Raw genomic sequence first — 24,693 nt, forward strand, 5'->3', positions numbered from 1 at the left:
TTAGAGACGTGTTCACTTCACACACACGTTAACCTCCCCACCCCCACAGTAATCTTTACTACTCTGAGTATGTTTTAAAATAATATACTAGATCATTGTGATTCACTCAAGTGTACTTATGGGGGATGTCCACTAGATGGCAGAAGACAATCACACAATCCAGAGAGGACATTCCATTCATAACGATCGATCGATATCGATTGGCCATTTCTAGCTTATTAATATTTTTTTTAAAGCCTATTGTTATAGTATATTGTTGTATTTAAGAAAAATAATTGGACAACACCACAGAATGAATCATGCCATAAAATGTCTAAGGGAATTTACAACATTAAATGTAGATTCACTGTGGTAAACAGTAAAATGGGTAGATCATTATGTGATTATTTGTGTGTATTTCCCCCTCCTTACCCTTGTACATGGCCTGGCCAAAAAAGATGTGTTGGGGGTTTAGTGTCATGTATGGAGACATTTCTGTGGATGCTTGAGGATTTCAACATTGATCTTTTAGGTGAAGGTTGGTCCCCACAGCCACAGTAGTACTAATCTATCTAGTGTCAGTAAATGGCACTGAAGAAAGTAGGAAATGGCATTATTATCCTCTTGACAACAAATATCTTTTTTTTAATAAGTCTGAAAAGTGAAATGATTTAAACTCTATGCTTTTATCTGTTCGCCTTAATCTGATCGGAACAGTGGGAACCAAAGTCATCCAAGTCCTGGATTAGATGAGATTTTACATTATTTTGAAACTGCTCCAGCAACAATCAAGATACATACATGGCTATGTCGGACTGTATCACTTTGCCAAGTGTTGACTGAGGTTGACTGGTCGCAGCTGAGCTAGCTGCCAGCCAGACAGCATTGCTTGTTAAAAAAAAGCCCTTGGGCCTTTTGGATTTCAAAGATTGAGGCGACACTTTTGTCACAAGGAGTTTCCAAGCACCTACTTGACATGATCAGGGGGAAATAATGTGATGGCATGAGTGAGCCCTTGAGATGATATGATAAATGACAATGTAGCAAAGGCAAACAGGGATAGAGCCAAAGAGGAAGTGTGAGGGGAGGGAGAGGGGAAGAAAGGGTGCCTGGGTCTTTTTTGGTTTGCCTCCAACCATGCTTAGTGGTAGCCCAAATGTGCGTGACAAAGACAAAACAGACGCACTGTCACCAACAGCTGGGTAGAAAATAGATTGTTTTTGTCTTGCTATTGTTGTCCCCGCTCGCTCATTCTCAGTGAGATGGGATTTAAGATGACCTGGCAGGGTGAGGGGACCTGTCTGTGGAGGTACCCGCATGCATCTATGGCTCTCGAGAGAGACAGCTTGGCGAAAGCTGGGATGCCGCCAAACAGCTGTGTCTATGAAAAAACACCTCTATTGCCTTTGAACCGCATTGACTAAGCATTTATCATGCTCTTGTGCTGAAACCCTGTACCTGCTTACATAATGCAGGATTAGTTTGAGCAAATGTGATAGGGCATTGCAGGTTACTTTTTTCACAATGCCCTATATTTTTCATAGACAAATGAGAATAAGAATATACCTTTCTGTGAGATGTTTTGGGGACATCTCTGCACCACACTTAATCCTGTGTTTTTAAAATGATTGATGAGGGGTTCAACAGGGGAGGACAACTGATTTAGCCAATAGATTAGGCCTATGTCTTCTGGGTTTGGGATTAGCATGGGTTACATAATCTTTTCTGTCTCCCTTTCTGTATTTAAAAGTCATTTTGAATAAGTCTTTGTGGAGATTGGTTTGTTAATTCATAAAATATGATTCAATTCCAATCTATTTCCATTTATCTTTTATTTAATATAGAGACTCAAAATACAACCTGACCCCATAATTTAAAAAAAAAATCTGTCCTCTTCCCACAAGAGAAAATCCACTCCACAACCTTATTCATTTATGAAAGCAAAAAATTGAATGTCCTTTACAGTGTAGATAATATCTTTTAATGTTTTATTCATTCCTTTCATTGTGCCATATGTTGCCGTCAAGTGCTACATAACTCATTTTGCCTGAGGAGCTCTGAAGCCTTCTTGGGAGAGTGGATAGTAATTTAGGGAATCGTTATAATGAACTTCATACTTAAGGAAATACTTAAGGGGTTGAGGGACGCTAGAGAATCCCACTGTCTTTCTTTTAATACTTTAATATTCTTCAGGAGTTTGCAGAGTCTGTCTCATTCAATGCCATTATCTTACTTTCTCACCTACTTACAAGCATGTTTAAACACTGTGGTTGAGATAAAATAGTGCATGTAATTACTCTATAATCATACAGTAACACTTGAGAGATCTCAGGGGTGAATAGTACTTTCCAACTGTGCATACTTTCTCTGAGCTGTGCAGAAAAAACTTAATTAATCTTTTTTGCATACGTGATTTAAAGTTGAAATAACTGTAACTAAAGTCCAAAATAAAACATAACTGATGGCTAAAACATTTATAGTTTTTAACTGACAACGTCAACTCATGACCCTAAAACTTTGTTGAACTTTAAATTGTATTTTTGAGAGCTGCCAAAATCTTGTCCTTTGGGGAACAAAAATTTTCACATTTTCATGTTGTTTAGTTTGTTTTTGTTTTTTCTCTATCAGTATGATGAATATACCAACACTGAATCGTTTTACATATTGCATTTTCTCTGGTGTGCACAGACACATTTTCACAGTTGAGAGTGGCCATGTATTAAGCTTGCATGCCATCCTATGATTATATCATGCATAATGCTTCTATTTACCTATACATTCTTGTGTGTTTACATAAGCAGATATTTCAAACGAGAGCATCTGTAACAAATGAGGCAGCCATCAGACAAAGAAGTGCTGGATGGAAACTGAATGATAATGAGTACATGCAAGGTGACCGTGATTATGTAACAGCTGAAATAGAGACACAGAAAGATTACTGGTCTGGGTGTCTGTCTGCATGGCACTTTGCTGCTGCTGCCTAGTGGTGTTGATGTAGAATTAAATTAGCCTTGTCCCTATGAGGGTGCCTTCTTGGTTGAAAGAGAGTGGCAAACGACAGGCAGACAACCTGCTCCTTATTAGCATAGCTTCTTTATTACTTTTTTTCAGCATATTATAATGCCAGTTTCTAATTATGTTATTTGTAGTGAAGGGGAGTCCATACTGACATAAAGACCTGTAAACCAGGTAGGATTAAACTCATCTAACATTATAAACATCTCGAAGCTTTAACTATAAAAACCATGCAGGGTGAGTCAGTAAAAACAGTGCGCAGCCAATTGCACATTCAACTAGGGCACTTCACCTCAGTTTGACCTCCCCTCTTTCACAGAGGCCTCCTCAGTCACTATATCACGCTAAAAGGGTGAGTTCAGCTGCAGGTCTCTGTCAAGGCCACAGTAACTGTGGCTTCATGAACGTTTTCCAAGATATTTCCTCTAAACTAGTTAATCTGACCAGAAGGTGTAATGGTTGCCTTGAAGGCATTTGATTTGGAGCAATATGAATTTCGGGCCCAAATTGCCATTTGACCCCGGGGTCAAGAAATTTTGAGCGCTTGCTGGTGGGGTTTTTGGCCAGTTATTCCAAAACTACTGGCCCGATTTGAACCAAACCTTTTGTGTTGGACTCCACTGCACCCCCTCATTTAATATACAATATATTATCACATTTAAAACATGTATAGGGAGGGTCATAAGCACGGAGGAACAATGATGCAAAGTTTTTCATAAATTATCTTCTTGAAGTTTCTCAAAATTTTCACCTCTTTAAAATGCAGACTTAACAAAAAAAATCCTTCGGCATTCCACCACAATACTTTTTTGAATCCCAAATTTTCAAGCTACTTATCCATCACGGGAATGTGACTGAGTGCACTCATTCTACATCTTGAAGTGTGCAAAATCACTATCTCTTCAGGCTCAGCAGTTCCTGTCCCAGGAGCGGTACAGCCAGAAGGAATGATCCAGACAGAGAGAGAGAGAGAGGAGAGAGAAAGAAGTCAGCACTTCTAAGGCATGGAGAGAGACAGTAGCAGCTGTTAGCAATACAATTGCACCATGCATAAGCATCTTTTATTTAATGAGTAATACACTTGGACTGTGCGGATGAGTATACACAAAAGGGACTTCCTGCTTGTATGGGTTTTCAGGCAAATTGTCAAAATGCAATGTGCCTAAAAGAGATTAGAGGCAGAGAAGCAAATATTGAATATTCCAGAACAAATGAGATATTGTTTAGAAAAACAAGCCTGCTTCACAGCTAGGAGTATGGCATTGACAAATTCGGTGAGAATGTGCACACTATTATGTTTGTTTGAGGCTGTGGATTGGTAGCTATTTGTTTAGATGATAACTTAACTATTTCCTCTGAAAAGTTACAGGATACATCATATTTCTTATCTCTGTCTGCGTCTTGCATTATCTACTGTGACCAGAATCATTTAAGCCAGCACAAGTTGCTACAGCACAATGCAAGTAGCCTGAGTAGAGCTTGTTATCATCTTATCACTTGGAAAAGAGCCTCAGAGCAGATTAACAAAAAATACACAGATATTATCTAGTTAGTAGTAGAGCCATTCATCAAAGTGGAACACAACCCTGTTCGCTCACAACAGCCAACTGCTTGCATGCCTTCATAATGATGCAGTGTGTGTGCATGTGTGTGTGTGTGTGTGTGTGTGTGTGTGTGTGTGTGTGTGTGTGTGTGTGTGTGTGTGTGTGTGTGTGTGCACGTGTAGGCTATGTGTGTGTGGAGTGAAACCTATGTAAACAGGGAGGGTTGAACTAAAGCATAGCTTTGGGGTTTTAAATAAATACTGGCTGGGCCTGAGAGCAGCAGACAGTCTTAGCACACACACACATACACACACATGCACACAGTGCCATTGTCTCCACTGCTGACACAGAGAGCTAGCCAGCCGCTATAGTCACCATAGTTGATGATAAAGCAGGCAGCAAAAGCCCTCAGTAACAGTGCCACGGTGCTTATGACCATATCTGCTCTCAGCCATCTGCTGTGTTTGTAATATGAAGTGTTACTCACCACTTCTCGTCCAGTTAGAAAGTTAAGTTAGAAACCACTACTGGAGCCATCCGAGGAAACAAAGAATTTGGCAATAGTTTGGTCAGGCTCAGATCCAGAGAAGCATAAAGTTAGCTGTGGCACAATATGGATTCAAGTGTTTTGGCTCACAGACAATGAGCAAGCACATGGCATTATAGGGTTAAACTTCACATGTGACTGCAAGATTTAAAGATCTCTGATGTAGACAAATTATAGGTAGCAGCTGTATAAGTATAGGACGTATGGATAGTGGGGATCATCCCCACATAAATAAATAAACAAATTAAAAAAAAAAAAATCTAGCAGTAACATCCATGTGAGTCATCTTGACCTCCAAGTCTGTCAGTTTGTTTAAAATGAAATGTCAGATCATTTCTCTCAGGGACATCATAATCTTTAGAAAAAATAAACTGGTTTGCACAATCGCAATAAAACTAAAAGACTCAACTCAGATGGATTTGGACTGACAGATCCATTGTATTGCTGATGTTTTGTTTGATCTCTTTTGGCATTTTCTAATCTTGTGATCTGTATTGCGAAAGTAATTTGGGGAATTTGGGAGATGTGGGTGTGTGTTAACTGTTGGTAACAGGTAAATGGGAAAAATAGGATTTATACTCGTGTGTATTTATCCTCATATTCCTCTGTCTATAAAAGAACTGGGAAAAAAAAGGTTGATCCATCCACATTTCCACCACACATGTCTAATTGAAATGATGGGTTTTATTGACGGTTTCACACTAAGCTGTTGAAACCATTTTCATCTATTCTAAATCTGTCTGTGGAGGATAATATTTTGTTAGTCTGAGCACAAAGACTTCAGCCAGATCTGTGTGTTCCAGTTTGTTTTAGAAATTACAACACCAGCAGATGCGCCGCTATGTTTTTTTTGTCAATGTTTGTTAGCAATTGAACTGATTTTAAGCAAAAAGCTGGAGCTGTATGAAATCATGAATTCATATCAGATATCAAAGGCCCCTTCCTCAACTTGGAGTAAACAGCACCTGGTTTAGTAGATTGAAGAACGTGATGATTAATGCCTCCATCAGACTAACAAAAGGTAAAGTTGGCAGCTGTGTTCGAGTCAGTGCAGCTGTCCTGTGTAGCTTAGTGCCACTGACTTTGAGTGGCATATCTGGTGTGTATTTGGGGAGGATGATGAGGGATTCTCTGACTCCAGAGGATAATATGGAATTCTTTGCTCTAGGAAAACACGCTCCTCTCTCTTGAGGGCACTGGATGCAGTCGTTGGAAATTTGCATGGATAGAAGGATGAAGAATTTCAAAATCCTACAAAATTTTCATGAATGGATGACACATTTTTTCAAATCTTACACAAGACAAATAAGATATTATAGTTATTATAGTTTGCACATAGAGTAGCCTAACTGATGCACTGCTGCTTGGTGTTGTGATTTTAAATAGCCTACTTTATTCAAATGTGTTTGGTTTGAAGGATAGGCTATACTGAGCGACAGGACTGTTATGCCTTTATTTGCATAAGTTGGTGAGTGAACAAACAGAGTAAAATCAAAGTAATCACTGCGAATGTCAGTGAGCTGCACATGAGCACCCAGCAGTGAAACCTCAAAGTATGTGTGCGCGTGCGCGTGTGTGTGCATGCTGCTAAACTGCTGCTGCCGTGTGTGTGTGGTTGCCCACAGTGGTGTGCTGCAGTCCGCTCCCCGCCGTAGTTGAGTAAACTACATGGACATTAGCGGGCGCAGCGGCACAACCACCGGAGCCAGAGTGGATTAAAGCAGCGTGCGTGTGTGGAGAGCCACTCGACAAACGACAGCGTAACCGAGTGAGAAACCCCCGGCGTGTAATAGCAGGTCCGTCACACCAGTTTGCAGCTGCGAAACAGCGGAGGAAAGCCTTTCCGTGAACTCAGTTTAGTGCCGTGTTATTGTGTGTGTGTGTGCGTGTGTGAGTGTGTGTGTGCCAGGCAAGGAGAGCTCGGCGGGAATGGCTTCATCTCCGTGCGGCAACAGTAACTTTGATTCCGGCCTGGAAATCAAAACTCGCTCGGTGGAGCAGACGCTTATTCCTTTAGTATCGCAGGTGAGTGCCCCGTTAACCTTTTAACAAGTCGCTATGTCGTATTTCCTGAAGCTGTTTTACTTTCAAAATGTACTCGACGACAACAGCCGTGTTGAAGGGGAGAGGGGCTAACTTTCATTCTCATGTTTACCTGTTTGTGTTTACGGCGACTGCGTGTTTCCTCCTCGCGTGCTGCGTTTAAAGTCTGGCTCACGTGTGTGTGTGTGTGTGTGGGGGGGGATTACTGGGAGCTGCTAAATTGTAAACACCGCCATTTAGTCGTTATCAGCTAAGGTAACACACTAACACTACCTTCCAGTCGAGTTGTTACAAGCGGCACCCCGCAAAGTCTGTGGAAACGTGGGTCATCTAAACTTTTAACATGCAAGACATCCACTGAGATACACCAGATTTGAGGTTGTTGTTAGGCAGAAGTTTACATAACAGATTGCTACAGTGTAAAGGGGAAGTCAATACGGGAACGACACTGATGATCAGCCATCCAAAATCAATGCAATAATAACCATGATATCAACCTGTAATTTGCTGGAGGTCAACAAAAACTCTCCTCTTCACACTGCACTATTTAGAAAGTAGCTACTGTTCAAGATGGCATAAAAGTTTTCCCAGAGGTGTGTGTGTGTGTGTGTGCCTGCCTGCCTCACTTTTTGGCCAGCCCCGAACTGCTCTTTGACTCCCACCTCTCCTAAAAGGACCACTTTGAGGCACGTGTTTCGTTTTTCAATAAACAGTAGAAGATGAAAGACCCACTTAAAGCCACTGCTCTCTTTCAGCAACTCCTCAGTTGCACACTCAAATCAGTAGTCCCAGATTTAAAAGCATGGAGTCTGGGTCAATGACTTAATGAGTCATCTTACTGTGCAAGTGCAACAACAAAGTAGACTACAAACTCTGAGGCTTTTTTGGTGATTTTTTTCCTCTAAACAATAATGACGAAGGCTGTTGTTTTAAACTTTAGGAACAATTACAGATGATTCATTTGAAGCTTCTGCTTTTAGTATGAGCTTGGCTGTTTGTTTTTTTTGGTTGTTTTTTTCCCCACTGCTGCATCTCACATGGTTTCATAGGGAAGGGAGCTCCTGAATAGGGGAATGACCACCAGCCTTATAAATGCTAATATTCCCTTGTTGTGCGGGGAGGCTAAAGGGGCAGAGACCTGTAAATGTTCCCTGGTTTCCACTGGGAGACAGTGGAAGAGAGAGGCACCTCATTGGTGGCTTTACAGGGTCTGGACAATACCATGATGGAAGGTCCCTGACACTGTCCTTCCCCTTGTGAACACTGAAAGCCTGCTTCCTCCCTCTCTGTGCTGCCTCATTTGAAAGATATAAGGTCACAATGTTCTGAATGGATATGGGTTTGTTTTTTTAGAAAAGAACATCTGTTTGGTGCTTTGCTTTTTGTGTCGGCTGTTTTGTATTTGTATTTAACATGATTTTGATTTCAGTCATGCATAAGTACACCATAAAGAAAATGTTGTTTTAGTTTGATGGTAGCCTCAAGGGTAAATCCATTGAAGGTTTAACCTTTGATGCAGAGAGAAGTTGGTGCAAAAAGCTGCTGTAATATTGAGCAAGCGCACATAGTAAAACTGCTGCCCTCTGCGTTATCTTGATAATATTTACTGGAGCAAACTTATGGTGCACTCCTGCCCGCTGTGAAGGACTGGCTGTACTCCAGTCTATAGCATAGAAGAATGTGCTGTGTACTGTAACAGGATTCAGCATATTAAAGTTCGCTGTTGAATAGTGGGCCTCAAGGACAATGTTTCCTAACTTTTCTCTTTTTTTCTCAGTGTGAGGCATGTCCCCATAGCAACAGAGCTCCGCAATGCTGAAAGAAACAACATTTTCCAAGGACCGTAACCTCCATATATAATGTTTTGTTGGTGTTGTTGTGTCGTCATCAGAATGGCAGTCATCCGAGTCAGGGCCGACTGGTGCATTAGTTTTACCTGCAGTGAAAGGTTTTCATTCAGTATGGATACATGCACACAGAGAACTCCATCACGGCAGACATGCAGAGCTTGAGCTGAAACAGTTAGGCTAGTTGTTAATCTTTTAGTCACTCAGCGGGCAGATACAACAGCAACTATGATAATCTCTTTAAAAAAAAAAAAAAATTCCACCTAAACATGTCTCAAATTTGTGGTTCCAGCTGCTCAAATATGAATATTTGCTCTTTGGATTTTGGACTGTTGGTTAGACAAAGAAAACTTTTTATGATGTCACCAGCTTTTTTTTTCTCCGCTGTTTCATTAACTGCTTAATGACTTAATCTAAAAAATATTTACTTAGTAGCCCTTCATGTTGCATAGTAACTAGATTTTCCGGAGAGTAGGCTATAACAGGAAAATAAAGGAGCTTTGCTGGTATTTGTTGTGTTTTACATCCACAGAGCAATTTATGACCTGCCACTTGTTGTATTAGGGTGTTTGTGGCATACGCAGAAAATCAAACCCTGTGATGTTAAAGCCAGCTGTGGCGCTCTTACTGCGTACTGAATACGATAACACAGCTAAGAGGTTTACATGGTGGTTGTGAGAATCAGTATAGCCTTACATGGTTTTTAATTGAATTATTATAGTCAGTGCAAAGTGCATAGTGTGTGTGGGCTGTGCTGTGTGGCTTTTCCTCTTGAGGTGCTTTGTATGTGTGCCTGTGTTTGTGTGTGGATGCATGCTTATGTGTTGTAGGGGTCTTTAGATGGCTATCAAGTAGGAAATGAAAAAGCACTGTCAGTGAGAAGTCGGTATGATAAGGTATCATGGTGTGCACTATCCCCTTCTTTTATTATGTATCTCCTCTCCTCTCGCCTCCTCTCCTCTCAACCTCCCCTCGCTATGACGTTGATATCCTTAGGCCTCTGTTATCAGCTTCACTCCCACCAGGGTGTAATTATAGGCCTGGGAGACTCTCGGCCACACACACACACACACACACACACACACACACACACACACACACACACACACACACACACACACACACACACACACACACACACACACACACACACACACACACACACACACATTAGATAGATAGACACATGCACACAGTCCCACCCACCTTTTTATTTTCATGCTCATCTGTCATACTGATTCCTTGTGTATGCATTTATCTTTCTGACAGTAAGTCTGAATGTCAACTTCACTCCCAAAGTTACGACTGCTCTGAGTTTTTGCAATTTAAATTCAGTTTAAATTGCAAAAACTCAGAGCAGTCTGAGTCCTGTTTTGGTAATGTGGCCACCTGGATGTTTTCTAGCTGCATCCTTCATCACTTTGACCATTCACATTCTTTTTTCCTGATATAGCTGAAGCACTTCCCTCAGCTACGAATCCACTAATGTGCTTTACTTCACCTTTTCTCCTTCTGCCATCTCCATACCAATGGGCTTGCATTGTGAGGGGCATGGCGAGGGTAATGAATTGCTCTGGTGGTGGTCAGAAATGTAATGGGCATCACACAGAGAGAAGGGAAGCTAAGCAAACTTGTCTGCCGTTGTGTGTATTCCTACCTGTGATGTGGTCTGTTGCCAGCTGGATGGCAATTAGCGATAATCTGGCTGCTTTTTCCTTGAGATGTGATTCCTGTTTTGAAGTGGTGATTAGTGAAATAACAGTTCTCTTCCTGGGCTTTTATAATTGAGGTGTGTTCCTAGTAAAAACACTGCGACCCTGTCTGGATGCGGACATGGTGGTCCTGAGACTGAGGAGGTGTAAGGGTGTTGTTTTGAGGTAAAGATGTGTGGGAACGAACAAGGGCAAGGGAGTAATAAGTGAGACTTTGTTCAGATGGGGGAACATTTAAACGCTTGTGACACACTGGCCTTGTGATTACATGGCTATATGGGTTTCATCGTTTTCTGCTAGGCCAAGTCAGGAGTTTTGTAGAAGATTTTCTGCTATAATTGGGCCTGGAAAATCCGTTCTCTGTCCAAGTTTGTTAGCGTCGAAGTTGTCATGCTTCCAGGGGTTCTGTGGTGCTTGCAGTTTTGCCTTCTGATGTGTTAAAAAGGACTGTGGGTAAAAAAGCTTTTTACTCAAAGCTGGATTGAAATGGCATATTTATTACCCAAACAAAAGCTTGGTGGCAGTTTTGTAGATGTGATTTTTCTCAAAGCTTTAGCATTTTGTTACAGAAATTCCACATTAAACAAAATGCTGACAGGAAAAAAATAAAAAACTAAACATACTTCTCACTTAACAGCCCTGTAAGCACATCCATCAGTCAAATTTTCATTCCTCTTTCTGGAAATATTGTAAATGGACTTTTATTGAGGTACGAGGCACTATTTCCGTCTTAATGTTCACGGTTCTGCGTTGGGGTGACATGACAAACGTCCAGGTAGTGAAGTTGTTTTTTATATCCAGACAGAGAGGCATTACTGTTGCCATGAGCCCTAACAGATCTGCTTCCTCCAGCCGTATGATGATAATGAAGACAAATGGGTCTCTGGCATGAAGGTGAAACCACATGAGGATTACAGCGTTCCACAAACACGCACGCACGCACACACACCCATTCACACTCGCAGACCAGAATATATTTACCTCCTGGGAATGGGTCAAAAACAGCCTTTATTGTGTGTGTGTGCATTGCGTATTTACATGGGAGACAGGTGGGGGACACCAGTGTGGTTTGTGTACCATTGTATCAGCATACTTTGGTATGATTGTTTGCTCGTGGGCGACAGAAACTAAATGAATCAGTGGTGCCAGACAGTGTTGAATGTGCAGTCACCTGCATTTTGTGTCGCCACTATGACTTGTCACCTTATCAGCCTTCAACGCTTTGAGGCCTGGACCAAAACAACACAGAGTCTGATAACACTGTTTCAGTGCAGGTCAGGCTGCCACCATTTTTCCTGTTGTGACATTATGAGTGGGGGATTTTGAGGAATGGCTGATGTGTACACCAACACACATGCCTTCAGTGTATTTGTCTTTCATCAGCAACCTTGGCCGTCAAATTGAAACTCAACTCTTCTCGTTTTATTTTGAAGTGGTTGCATTAGCTATCAGTTTAGAGGACTGACATTCTTGCTTTTGAAAATTACACTTCCTCCCCATTTCTCTTTCACAATCTATTTTTTCTGTCTCTGCAAAGCACACACATGCAAAGCCTGCAAGATCGCTGTGCCCCCATTGTCCTCCTCCTTGCACCTTTTCTCGCTATTGCTATCAGGGGAGTCATTACAGATAGCTGTTCTCTGTAAGTGCCGGTAAAAGGGTCTGTCTCGCATGTCGATCCATTGACCTCTCCCTGGCTAATATACTTACAGATGAGAAAGGTGTGTGTTTGTGCGCGTGTGCGTGCGTGCGTGCCTGAAACCTCTGAATAACCCAGCCTAAAGGGATCAGTCACACAGCAGAGTTAACTTTATGGTGAAAAAGCCTCACCCTCTTGCCATTTAAGTTATCTGACGGCTGTAGCTAACAATGATAACCGCTTTTAATTGTCTGAAGGAAAGCTTCTGCCTCCCACAAAGATGTATTGCTACAGCTGGTAAGTTGATAAAGTATTGATTAAACTTCCCATTATTTGAGAGCTTCAGAGGGGCATCACCGGTGCTCGCATAGCTCAAAGTCCTGCATTCAGTGTCAAGGGAAACTGAAAAGCAATTGTCTTTAATGTGTTTCTCAGTCAGGAGGTAGTTTGGTTTAAATTGTTCGGGCGGTTTTTAAGATATCCGATCAACACTGAGATTTCTGTGAAAGAAACAGTCCCTGAGAAAACAGGTGACGGTGAGTTCTTATCCAGACTGACCAGGACATTATCTCTGTAAAGAGCTGTTGCTGTTTAATTATTTTATATTTAGTTAAACTGCCACAAACAAAATTATCCTTGATAAAATAATTCCTCACCATATTCAGCCCCTATGGATCCTATACATGAAAAGTCCTCCAACCTCTGCAAAGGCTATTAGAAGCTCTGCATGCTTGTGAAGTATCAAATGGCTGCCTGGCCCATTGCCAGCCTGTATTTACAGTATATTCTAAGTTTATGATGATGAGATAGTTATGAGACGTCTCCAAAGTGTCGGCACATGGGAAGAGATCTCTATCAGCGGGGATGTGGTGCCTAATGTAGCGTGGCGTTTTGTGTTGTCCAGTCTCACTGGAAGCACCCTGTGGATTAAAACAGATGCATTAACACACGCCCAGAAGCACAGGCAAGGACGCACTTACTGACATTAATTACGCACAGAGGCCATCTGTGAACTTAAGGGAAGCGGAACATCGGCCCCTGCCAATCCGTCTGTAGCTGCACATGCAATATTTCAGACAACACATCAATACAATGGATCTACCTGGGATAATACAAGTGTTTCTGCAGATAAGCAACAACTAGTAGGCTATTTGTTTTCCCGTCTGGCTTCCTCAGAGCACTGAATGCAGGTACACAGATGTAAAAATGGACTGAAACACAGGTGTCGCTGCTCATGCTGTCAGGACAGAGGAGTGTGACAGGACAGCCCACTTACTGTAATCTTGAAGACATGTACTCTCCCACTTGTCTTGTCATGTATTGCCAGAGATAACATTTGACGTATCTACAGTATATTGTCTGCTGCCCAGACAACTGCAGGAAAACAGATCAGTATTTGGCAGGCAGCTGTTTGTCTCCCATTGCTTTTCTGTTGGTGGTTTCTTGGCTCGGTGCAGTGATAATTCCAGTCTCGAGCACATGACATTGACGAGGGCAGTTGTTTGTGATGTGGTTACTGGGCACCGCTAGAGGAAACTCCAGAAATCCTGGCAAAGGCAAGAAACCTGCCAGTTTTGAGGCCAACTTAAAAAAAAAAAAGAGTCGGAGATAAAATGTTGCCCTGCACTGTGGTGGCATAATTACTGTGTCATCTTTACACAAAGCAGTTTCAAACTTGCCTTTTATACATTCAGCCTTACATCTTGTCCTCACTGAATGTATTGTTCCTCTTTGGCTTATTGTTTTCATTCCAGGAGGTTTCTGACTGTGTGCGATTAGACAGAAGTCAGATCATCAGCCCCATCAGCCCCAGACCTTAAAACATCAAAACAAATATCGACATTGCAACATGATGAAAGTTAATGTTGAAGGTTTTTTTCATTCATTCATTCTCATTCTTTGTTTTACTTTAATTTGTAGAATCATAATGAGATATGGGATAAAAATAAAAAAGTGTAAGAACTACTGTCCTCTCCATAATTCTTCAGTTTCTGGAAATAGGAAGTCGCCATGGAAGCTGTGGGCTACAGAAAAATTCCAGGTTTTTTTTTATGCCTATATCTGTTCACATTTTGGCACCTTGCCACCAGTAGAAGTAGTTCCCCTTCAACTGGAAGACATCAGAGATAATAATGTCTAAGTTTGGTCTGTGTAGTCATATTTTACAGAGTTGTGAGTCCGGCAAGGAGTACAAATTTCAGCAAAATTGCTGCAATTGGAAAGTGTTTTAGTACCCTGAAGTAGGCTACGTAAATTGCTTCTCACCTCACTCTCTGTCTGTGTTTCATGTCTCTGTGTTGCCGTGGATATGAGTATTGCACAGATTCTTGAAGTAGTACTGTCTAAAGATTCCTGTCGTTTAAGGTCACACAAAACAGAAATATCTGGCGTACATCCCAAAGCCCTCCAAGTCGTCATGTTTGCTCTTCTCTCCCTCTCCGGCAGCAACGCTGCTGACTGTACCACTGATGAGTCCCTCAGTCTGGCTTGTATGTGTTAATTGCTTTCTTCGAGCGTCTTTGAACTTCTCCCCTCTCGATAATGAGTTCTTTTAAAGAGATGAGTTTTGACATGACAGAACAAAGAGTGTGTGAAGGACACAGAGAACCCAGAATACCAAACATTTTCTTATCTTTTCTAATTCTGAATAGTTAGAAATTCCACGTGTTTTAAGTTTGCCATGTTGCTGCTCTATCCCTCTTCAAATTGTGTAACTTACTGTATCAATTGTATCAAAGAATGATTTTTTTTTTTTTTTTTTACTGTTTTTATTAAAAAGTTGGCCAAAGTGGTCTAAACAGTTATCTGATAAGTTATAAGGTATGTTGTAGTGTGACAGTATCGGTTGCAGTTTGTGGTTGTAAAACCCGTATTAGGAATCTTTTCCTTTAATAATGAAAGTTCTTGGTTTTATTGTGAGGAAATATCAGTATGTGAGATGCTATATCACCTTCTTTGTATGCCCTCCACCCTTCCTCTGTTGCTCTACCCAATTTCCTGATTTTGTTTTCCTGTCACACACCTCACTCTCTTACTCTTTTGCTCTTTCGTTCTGTCTTCAGCCTTGCGCTCGGTTTCTCCCCATCTCTCTCCACTTAGCCCCCTGTTTTCTCACTTTTAATATCAACCTCTCCAGAGAGGCCAGTGTCCCTGCTTCACCTCATTAATTATGCAGCCTACAGAAAACCTAGCCAGAGGCTACAGGTAGTGCGCAGAGCTAAAAAGCCCAACCTCAGTATTTCTCTTAGGATCTTCCTCCCCTTTTTTTTTCTTCAGTGTTGTAAACTGAGACATAATCCTCAGGCCGCACCTATTCTGAAGAACTGTAATGGGAACAGCGAGTAACCAGCTGAGCCAGATTTGGCCGTCCCTTTCTTTGACATAGAATACCCGGGAGTGATCACGATGATGGTATTCTTGCTGTCCTTTGTCCAACTGTCTCATATCTTCATAGAAAAATGTTTTTGGAAGCCAATGCAATGTTGACAGCACAATTGCAAGCAGATAAGATCTTAAACATTGTCAAAAGACTTAGTCCTAAGAAAAGGAAAATATCATTTTAACTTGATCCTGATAAGATTACACAGAGGCGGTATACTGTTTGTGGACAAACTAGTTTTGTCCAAATACTGAACAGGATAAAGCTGTATATAAATTACTCAGATTTACAGATTATTTAAAGCTGTCTTTTCAGATGACAGCTTCACAAGGGGGTGTGGGTAGCGTTTAGTAAATGGGAACAAAAAATACAGCGTGGCAAAGCCTCTTAGAATCTTCCAAAAATATAAATAAGTGCACCAGTTTCAGTTGCAGACATCGTTCGTGTGATGTTTTATGTTTTAAATGCTGATCAGGCAGAAATATAAAGATGGCTCTTTCGTTTTTGTAATAAGTCCATCAACCACAGCTTCAGCCTGTAGCCTACTTGTCCAACATTACGAATGTTCGTACTTGATCAATAACCTGAAAGTACCTGATACTTGTAGTGCTGACAGTATGGTGTGCGTAGTGTGTGTGTTGTGTGTTAGTCCACACACATACACAACCCCCTATAAATAAGTCAAAGCGTCCCTCACCTTCTATAAATAAAGTTCCGGTTGTTCTGGATGTTGGAGCTCCTTTCAGCTGAAGGGCTGAAAGGAGCTTTTTCAAGGGTTCATACGCATGAAAACTGCACTTGTGTTTGAATGTGAGAACTTTTGATTAGAATAATACACGTATTAATTATGATATAGGAACATTTATTCTGTCTTTGCTGTGTATGTGTGTAAAAGGCTCCAGATTGGTTCCAATAAATGTTTTTTGAGGTTTTGATAAAGACATAACAGAATCCCTAACACTGAAAGACATGGGTATGTGTCATGTAGTGAAAGCATGTTCCCTAAGCCCTCATGAATGTGTTAGAGAGAGTCCGTGTGTCACAACACAGGCCATTATCCTGTCTGAAGTCAGGGGGGGGCCGCATTCCTTCAAGGGTTCATGTTTCAAGCCCCTACAATGTGCATTATTACTACGAGTGTCTGGAACTGTGTCTATGTATTCTTCATAGGGGACCACAGCTAAGGTCGAAAGTCAGAGTCACAAGAGATGTGACCTGTACGCCCTCTGTACCGGCTGGTACGCATGAGTTAGTGCCTTTCCTCACCAAGGGCTTGAAGTTGGCCTCACTTCAGTCACTCACCACTTCCATCAATGAATCATCCTCCTCAGCCACTTTCTCATTGCGTTGTGGTTTTGATGTTTGGTTTTGACATATTTCATTGATTTATTAATGCAATCATTCACTTTTTAAATTCCTTTCTTCTCAAATGTCAAACCTTCCAGACCACTTTTTTTTTTTTTTTTACCAGAAATGCCTTTTTTCTTCTTCTTTTGCTTCTGGGCGAGGATTTGTCTCACACAGGGGATGGTTTGCAGTCATGTTGACTTTCTTCCACACCTGACGCCTTATCTTACCATCTCCCCGCCTTCATCTGTGAAGAACTTCCAGAGGCTCAGAAAGCGGGAAGGAAAAATCCTGAAAGTAGTTTGTGAGAATCATCTCTGCGCTTTTATCACACGCTCGTGTTTGTATTTGATTTTAATCCCCAGGTGACATGGAGAGAAAGCCCATTTTTCTTTGTCATTTTCCTTCTTTGTTCAACAAAAACAAGACTTATTAGTTTATAGGCGAGCTACTAAGCCAGTGTTTTGTGTCAGGTGTATTTAGTCAGCGGTGCTGCAGTTCCTTTTTTTCTCTTCTCTTTCCTGCAGAACATGCTATCGCTGTGGGAGGCTGCGACAGAGCCTGGTTAAGCCACTTTCACACACTGTTCAACACACACTATTATTTGTCCATTACTTGTAATTACCCATCATGATGACTGATGGAATGTTTTCGAGGCTGAGTTGGCAAGCAGTTCGGATTATCCTGTTGAGGACTTTATATAATTAGCCAGTCATTAAACGTGGCTCAGTGTGAAGTAAACCTGAGGGGGGCAACTCGCAAATGGCCCCGTTGTTGTGTTCGTACCCCCGGGTTGTTGAAGCAGGCTGTTGTCATCGCGTTCAGTTACATCCAAGAAAGTGACTTGGGGACAGATGCTTTTTTAGTAATGGCTGCCGAACCGTGTCCGCATGGTCTGCAGTTCTCCCCAAGCTGACTGAATTTCTTTGGAGTTTTTCGAAATCGAAAATCGACACTGGTATTTTACTCTCAGGATAAACCTCGTGAGTAGAATATGTAGGCTTTAATTGTCTTGATTGGACGTGTGTTTTCATCTTGAATGAAGTGGGGTGATGATGGATCTGGAGACGGCCCTCCGACAGGTTACATCGATTCACAGTCCCGCTTCTTTGGGCTTTAGCGCAGGTACTCATCAATCTTTACTGGTGACCCAGGATATCCTCACTGAGATAATTGAGGAGCAGAATGAAAAATACAATAGGGCCTGATCAGGAGCTGGAGTCTGCCCTTTTCAAGTGTACTCATATCAACTTTCAAAAATACAAAGGAGTTGTGGTGGGGGACAATCAAAGTTAAGAGTCACACAGCAAGAACAAAGTATAACAGTGCTCTTGGCTACAGTCTTTTTTTTTTTTTTTTGGCGGGGTCCAGAGGTTTCAAAGAGAAAGATTTGTTACAGCCTATGTAAATTTGAACATTTTTCCCCCTTGTTTCTTTTGAAGGTGCTTCATCTCACAAGGTGAGAGAGATCTACATTATTCAACCCATAGGAGAAAATTGTTTTCACGGCCGACTTTGTGCGTGTATGTCTGCTCATATAACCAATAGAGTGTGCCATGCACCTTGTGATTGTAGGATTTAGTCACTCATTAATTGCAAATTTGGGTCTGTTTATGCAAACCAACATCAGACCATGTCAGCAAATGAAACTCTCCACTGAAATGTTTTTTTTTTCTTCGCCTCTTGTCTTCCTGGAATGGAACCACTTGCCTAATACAATTACATGAATATTCTATTACAAGCCTGGAAGTCTTATTCAATTAGTGAAACGAAATATGACTTCAGCATCCAGGCTAAGGCTGTCTTTTCAGGCACGCTGTTTGGAAGTCCTAAACTTTCCCCTTCAATGTCACCAGCAGCCGAATCTGATGGAGAGATTGGAGACCTCACATATAGATGTAATATGTGATGTGTCTATGTTTTTCTGCTGCGTTTTGCTTCCTTTTCCTGTTGCCAAATTATACAACTGCAGTGTCCTTGTATAAGATGCATTCAGGGGGGAAGAAAAATCTGAAACAGACATCCCTATGAAATATCCAGGTCTTCTATGGAACAAAGAGCCCAGTGTAGCCTGGAGAAATGTGTAACTGCATACAGTGTACATTTCCAAATGGGGTGGGATCTCATCTGCATTGCCCCGCTGCCTGGGCTAGAGATGTCTTTGATATTATGTCTTGGATGTTTTGTGAAAACTTGCCGAGATCAAAGATGCGTGTGCTGTCAGGATTGCTGCCTTGGTTTCAGTATCATACCAGTTAGATCCAAGTAAAACATTCTGTGTTCTGTCTGTTTTCTATTTGTTTCAACCTGACATGACTTTCTTCACACTGTGGGGACCCTGATAATCTCGCCTCGACTTTGATTTGCCTCCAGCTATTTTGAAGCGTTGAGGTTGTTCAAGGCATTATAATGTATTTTATGTATTTTACAATCATTTGAGATAAGTGAGGAGAAGCATGTTTTTGGTTATTCACTACTTCTGAAATATTTGTTACACCCTCAAAGTGAGATGTCAGTGGTGTTCAGCTGCCCACCGTTCCAGGCTCATCATTATTATCTGTGCCCACACACTGGTGAGAGGCATATAGGCAGCTGCACTAATGAAACACCTAGGGAAGCATTTTTGATGTATTGATTCAATATTTATTTGACCGCACAACCTTGTGTTTTGTGTTTTGTTGAAAACAAAGAAAATATCGCCTTTAAACTACTCAGTCTGCAGCGATTTTTAGCGTTGCACTGGGGCTTTGAAATAGAGGAAAACAGCTAGCCTGGTTCTGTCCAGAGATGACAAAAAGTCTGCCCACCAGCATCTTCAACACTTTTTTCATTTGGTTTTTTTTTTGGGATAAAAGAAGGTAAAAAAAATAGATGTGATGAGTAAATAAATAATAAGTAAATAATGAGCTGCTGGGTGGATCGTGTTTGCTTTGGAGGTTTACTGTTTTGTTTCCTCCTGTTCTCAGCAAGCAAATACATAAGCCAAAATGTTTGACTGTTTCTTTAAGCAGCTCCGTTATAGGAACTGATGCAGTGTTTTTAAATGACGGTTTCTAATGTTTGCATTTCTTTTGGTAATACACAGCTTTTCAGTCTGCTCATTTTACCTTCGGAGGTATCCTGGCCCTTTATTTAATTCCACTATCCTTCCACTAGCATGTGTAAAGAGGTTTAAAGCAAAACAAGGTTGGTGAACCACAACAGTAGTTTGTGTCATGGTCCGGTGCTCTCCAAACAGAGGAGATCGATCCCCTCTGCTCCCCTTCCCATCTTAGTTAACCTTGGATTGTGGTTAACAGAGCAAAAATTGATCCACAACCATGTTGTGTTTGTCTACCCCCCAGCGAGGAGCATTGAATCAGAGGTCGCTCTCTCACTCGCACAGTCTCATCTCGTGTCCCTGGTGTGCCTCTTAACTGAAAGAGTGCAATTTCTTAAAGAGTTTTTAGATGGAGAAAAGTGAGCAGGAGAAAAGTGAGCAGGCAAAGTCTTTCCTGTGCAGCCGTGCCTTCTGGTTTTCTCCATCTAAGCTGTCCACCCTCTTTCCTTATTTACTCTGTGCCCTCTGCCATTCCCCTGTCTATCTGTCCATCACAGCTGCCTGTCTGTTATTTTTTCCAGGTTTATCATTCTCTGTTATCAGCGGCTGCTGGTTCCTCTAGGCTTCCTCCACCTCATGTCAGCCTGACTGATTACACTGTTGCAATGCTCTGCTTTCAGGAGAAATTATGTGTTACTGTCAGTGCTATAACAAACCAGGTCAATGGGCTCCTATAATGTAATTCTTATTTGAATGCATACTCCCACTCAAATATGAAGCAAGTCTTTATGAACATGAAACAAACACTGAAATAAAAGCATGCAATGGGAAGTAGCAATACAAAAGTGAATGCTTTAAGAAAGATTGATGTGATTTGTCTCGTCAGAATTTGTCATACAGTAAACTACAACTGGCTCAGGTCAGTGTGACTCTGGAGAGCTCTCTGCTCAGCACACTCATAGGACCCCCTTAAGACTTGATAGATTTCCCATTATATTTAGACAGCCATGATGGAGGACCAGGTAGCACACAGCCTGTTCTGCTTTCCTCTCAGCTTCTACTTCCTGAGTGGAAACACAACCCTGCTATGGCTCATGAATGGTAAGAGCTTGCTACCCAAGCCCTCGAGATGGATATTTCTCTTCATGTGAAACAATCACAAAAATGTAATCTGGAAACCCTGGGCCATGTTTCCATGCCTCTATTTAGAAATCCGCCTCAGAGAGGCTTTAGAGAGGCTGTGAACACTTGAACCGTGGCAGAGCACCAAGGATCGATGCCAGGCCGTAATACCAGGCAATAAGTGGGATTATATTTGTCGTTTATTTGACAGTGAATGGTCCCTTGGAAAATATGAACTGAGTTTATTGGTTTGTCTACTGTGTGCCAACCTTACTATATATTATGGTGTGCTGTCTTGGCTTCTCTGCATGCACGTGGGCAAACAGAGCAGATTGATTGTTGGGTTGCTGTAATAGTCAGCCAGCTGCCCTTCATAATCACAGCAGTTGCAAAAGAAGCAGCTGAAGGTCTCAGAAGAGATTCCAGATATGTTTATTTGTAACATTTGGCGCACTGGTTTGTATGATTTGTACACCTTCAAATAAATCCATTTATGACCTTGTTTTGAAGTCTGAGCCCAATAAAAAAAAAAGTTGAGAATGAATCTCCCTTGTCAGCAGTAAAATATTTTTGATTGATGTACTTTTTGTTAAATTTGGTATAAGTGCTTTGTCCAGTAAAAAAAAAAAAATCTGCATTTTTCATTATATTCTGGGGCTCTCTGGTGAGTCAGCTAATCTGACCAAGCTTGAGTTCCTTACACACAAAAAAAATGATGATGCACACTGCAGCAGCAATCGCTGTTGTGCCGTGGTGCGACAAAAGCTGAAACGGGAGAGAAAAAGAGTATAACGTTTGACACGTTCTCATGCTGTGAGTCACACGAGGAGCCTGGAGCGAAACATTTCATTTGACTACTCGGGTGTTAGATGCCACCTCAGCTTTTAATGGGGGAAGTCACGGTCACCTGTAGAGATGTAGCTGCAAAGAGAACAGATGCGACAGTTTAGTTTGCAAATCATGTTGTTCCTCTGACCATGAAAATGCACAATGAAAGCTGCTGAAATGTCTGTCCTCTACCAGAAAAGCGATTACGAGGTTTGGCCAGTTTGTCTTCGGAGAGTGACTGAGAATAGAACCTCAATACCAAGTCACAAATATCAGTCAGACGTATTTACTTGCTGGTGTAATACAGAAATCAAAACAGTCTTGATTAGCCTGGTTCATCGGAATAGTTTGAAAATCTATATAACGCACCAGTCGTTCAGATTTCTCTGTAAAGTAAAGAGACATTGTTAGAGCAGAAAGAACTTGGAGCATGCAAGTGTCAAGGCTCAGGTGAGCCACTGCCTCGAGGTGCTCCGTATCAGATGGTGACCCCCACAGTTATATTCCCGAGCTGCACCCCCGGGTACACCGGAGATGGGGCAGGTGAACATTTGAGATAGCCGGAGGGAGTTTGACCCAGCAGTCACGTTGCGTTCAGAGCTCCCTGTCTCTCCTCTCCTTGGTTGACCCCTCCCTGACTTTCCCTTTGTCTCTCTCTGTCTGTGTCTCTCTCTCGGTCTCCCTCCCACCTACTATCCAGAGAATTACGTGAGCAAGAAGGAATGAAAAGAGGTATTGTGCTCTGTTTGAATGCAAGCTGTGTGTCAGTGTTTCAGTAGCTGTCCTTTCTCTACTATGTAACTATGCAGACGCTGCGGCCTTGGCGTGCCACAGTGGCCACCGGAGCAAGAAGCATGTTTTAACCAGTGTTATATTTACCACCTTCTCCATACGTCATAGCCCAACCTCACATGTAAGCCACACAGAACACGTTTTTGCAACATGATAGGTATCATTTTCAGTGAAGAGTTTTTGCTTAAATTGGGCTCTATTCTGACATTTTCACCTGCACACAAATTGATTTTCTTTCTCTTAAAAGGATAGTTCAACATTTTTGGCAAATTGGCCCATTGCCATAGTTTTAGGAGTAGGTTCGTTACCAATTGTTGGTGCAAGGTGTTTTTAGAACGGCGGAGCAGAGCCGTGAGCTGCTCAGAGCTACACTACGGAGGGGATGGGATTTCTTGGTTTCCCTCATCAAACTCATCAAATACATAATCCAACAACTCCAAAACACTCTGGTGGACAAGTTGTGACCTGCACATTCACCACGCTATGAGATAATAATGGAAAGTTATGATTGAGACAGTTGTTTTCAAGGTAAATTCATGCAAAACCACTGATGCATGCTCCCGTCAGGTGCAGTTTTTTGGCAAGCAGTCTCTGCATTTGCCTTGAAAACAACTCTGTCTTGTATCGTTCCGTTATTATCTCATAGCGTGGTGAATGTGAGCATTTTGGAGTTGTTGGATTGTGTATTTGATGAGGGAAAAATCCCATTTGCCTCTGTAGCGTAGCTCTGTAGTGTAGCTCTGAGCAGCTCACAGCTCTGCTCCGCCCTTCTAAAAATAGCTCGTACTGACAATTAAAGGTAACGAACCTAGTGATTATGGCAATGGGCCAATTTGCCAAAATGTTGAACCTATCCCTATAAGGAACATGGTAAAACTGTGCTATTACACAATACACTACCTCATAGTACATGATGTTTTAAGGCAAGGCCCAGAACAACAGTACTAGTATAAAATAGTAGGTGTGTGTGTGTGTGTGCATGTGTGGCACGTGAATATTCAGAGTGGGATTAAGTCATATTTCATAAGAACTGAAGAATAATACATATAAAACTAATGAAAACAGTCATGATAAAAAATGAATTGATCTGAGTAAGTTTAGACCATTTTATGCAGGGAATGGTCTTGTATGACAGCTTGTGTTTAAACAGTCAACTTTAAAGAAAATGTATTCTAGTAATGAAAAAAATTCATAGGAAAAATTTTGCGATTCTCATAAATGTGTGTTGAAAAGGATCATACTGTTGCTTGCATCAAAACACTTCAGTCAGCTGGTGCTGACTTGTAACTTCTTACAGCTCTTCACAAAAGGCCTTGACGGTGACTCACTGATGCAGAGTCGCTGAGGAGACATGGTGCTCTATACTTCAGTATTGATGGTCATGGTCTCTCTTGAGTAGATGGCTATACGCAACGAGGCGCAGCTATTATTATTTATCAGCGATAACCTTTCTCGCTGATGTTTGCCATGGATTCAATCTGCCTGTCCACATATTCAAATGTCAGCTCTGATTGCCGAGCCAAAGCTCGAAGGCCAAACAGTGGCCTTTTCTCATACAGTCCAATGGGGTGCAATCTGATAAAAATCCAAACTCATTCAGCAGCTAGCCTGTATGCCATTCAGGTTGTCTTTACTGTCTGTGTTGCTCTCTGCTCTCTGTTTTTCTCTTTGTGTCTGCTCGCCCCCAACGCCTGTTTAACATACCCCCACTTCTTTCTGTCTACCTCTATCAATGTCCGTCTGCTTGTCTGTTGGATTGAGTGCGGGCCAAGGTCATGTGTTCGTCTTCCAGGCTGTAACCTCTTGTCACAAGTGAAATCTGACGCAGAGCATTACATTGTTAGAAAATTATTTATTTA

At 41.6% G+C, this 24,693-nt stretch overlaps 1 protein-coding gene across 2 annotated transcripts in view; it reads left to right on the plus strand.

Moving 5' to 3' along the window:
* The first annotated feature begins 6,675 nt into the window (after positions 1-6,675).
* Positions 6,676-24,693, plus strand: part of ctnnal1 (catenin (cadherin-associated protein), alpha-like 1) — a 46,787-nt gene continuing 28,769 nt past the window's right edge. For both annotated transcript variants that reach the window (XM_083982666.1, XM_083982667.1), the window contains exon 1: positions 6,676-7,110. In XM_083982666.1, the coding sequence (XP_083838792.1) occupies positions 7,015-7,110 (96 nt within the window). In that variant the 5' untranslated portion in view covers positions 6,676-7,014. The remainder of the gene's footprint in view (positions 7,111-24,693) is intronic.

This window comes from Trachurus trachurus (genome assembly GCF_905171665.1).
Source record: "Trachurus trachurus genome assembly, chromosome: 11".
Lineage (NCBI taxonomy): Eukaryota > Metazoa > Chordata > Actinopteri > Carangiformes > Carangidae > Trachurus > Trachurus trachurus.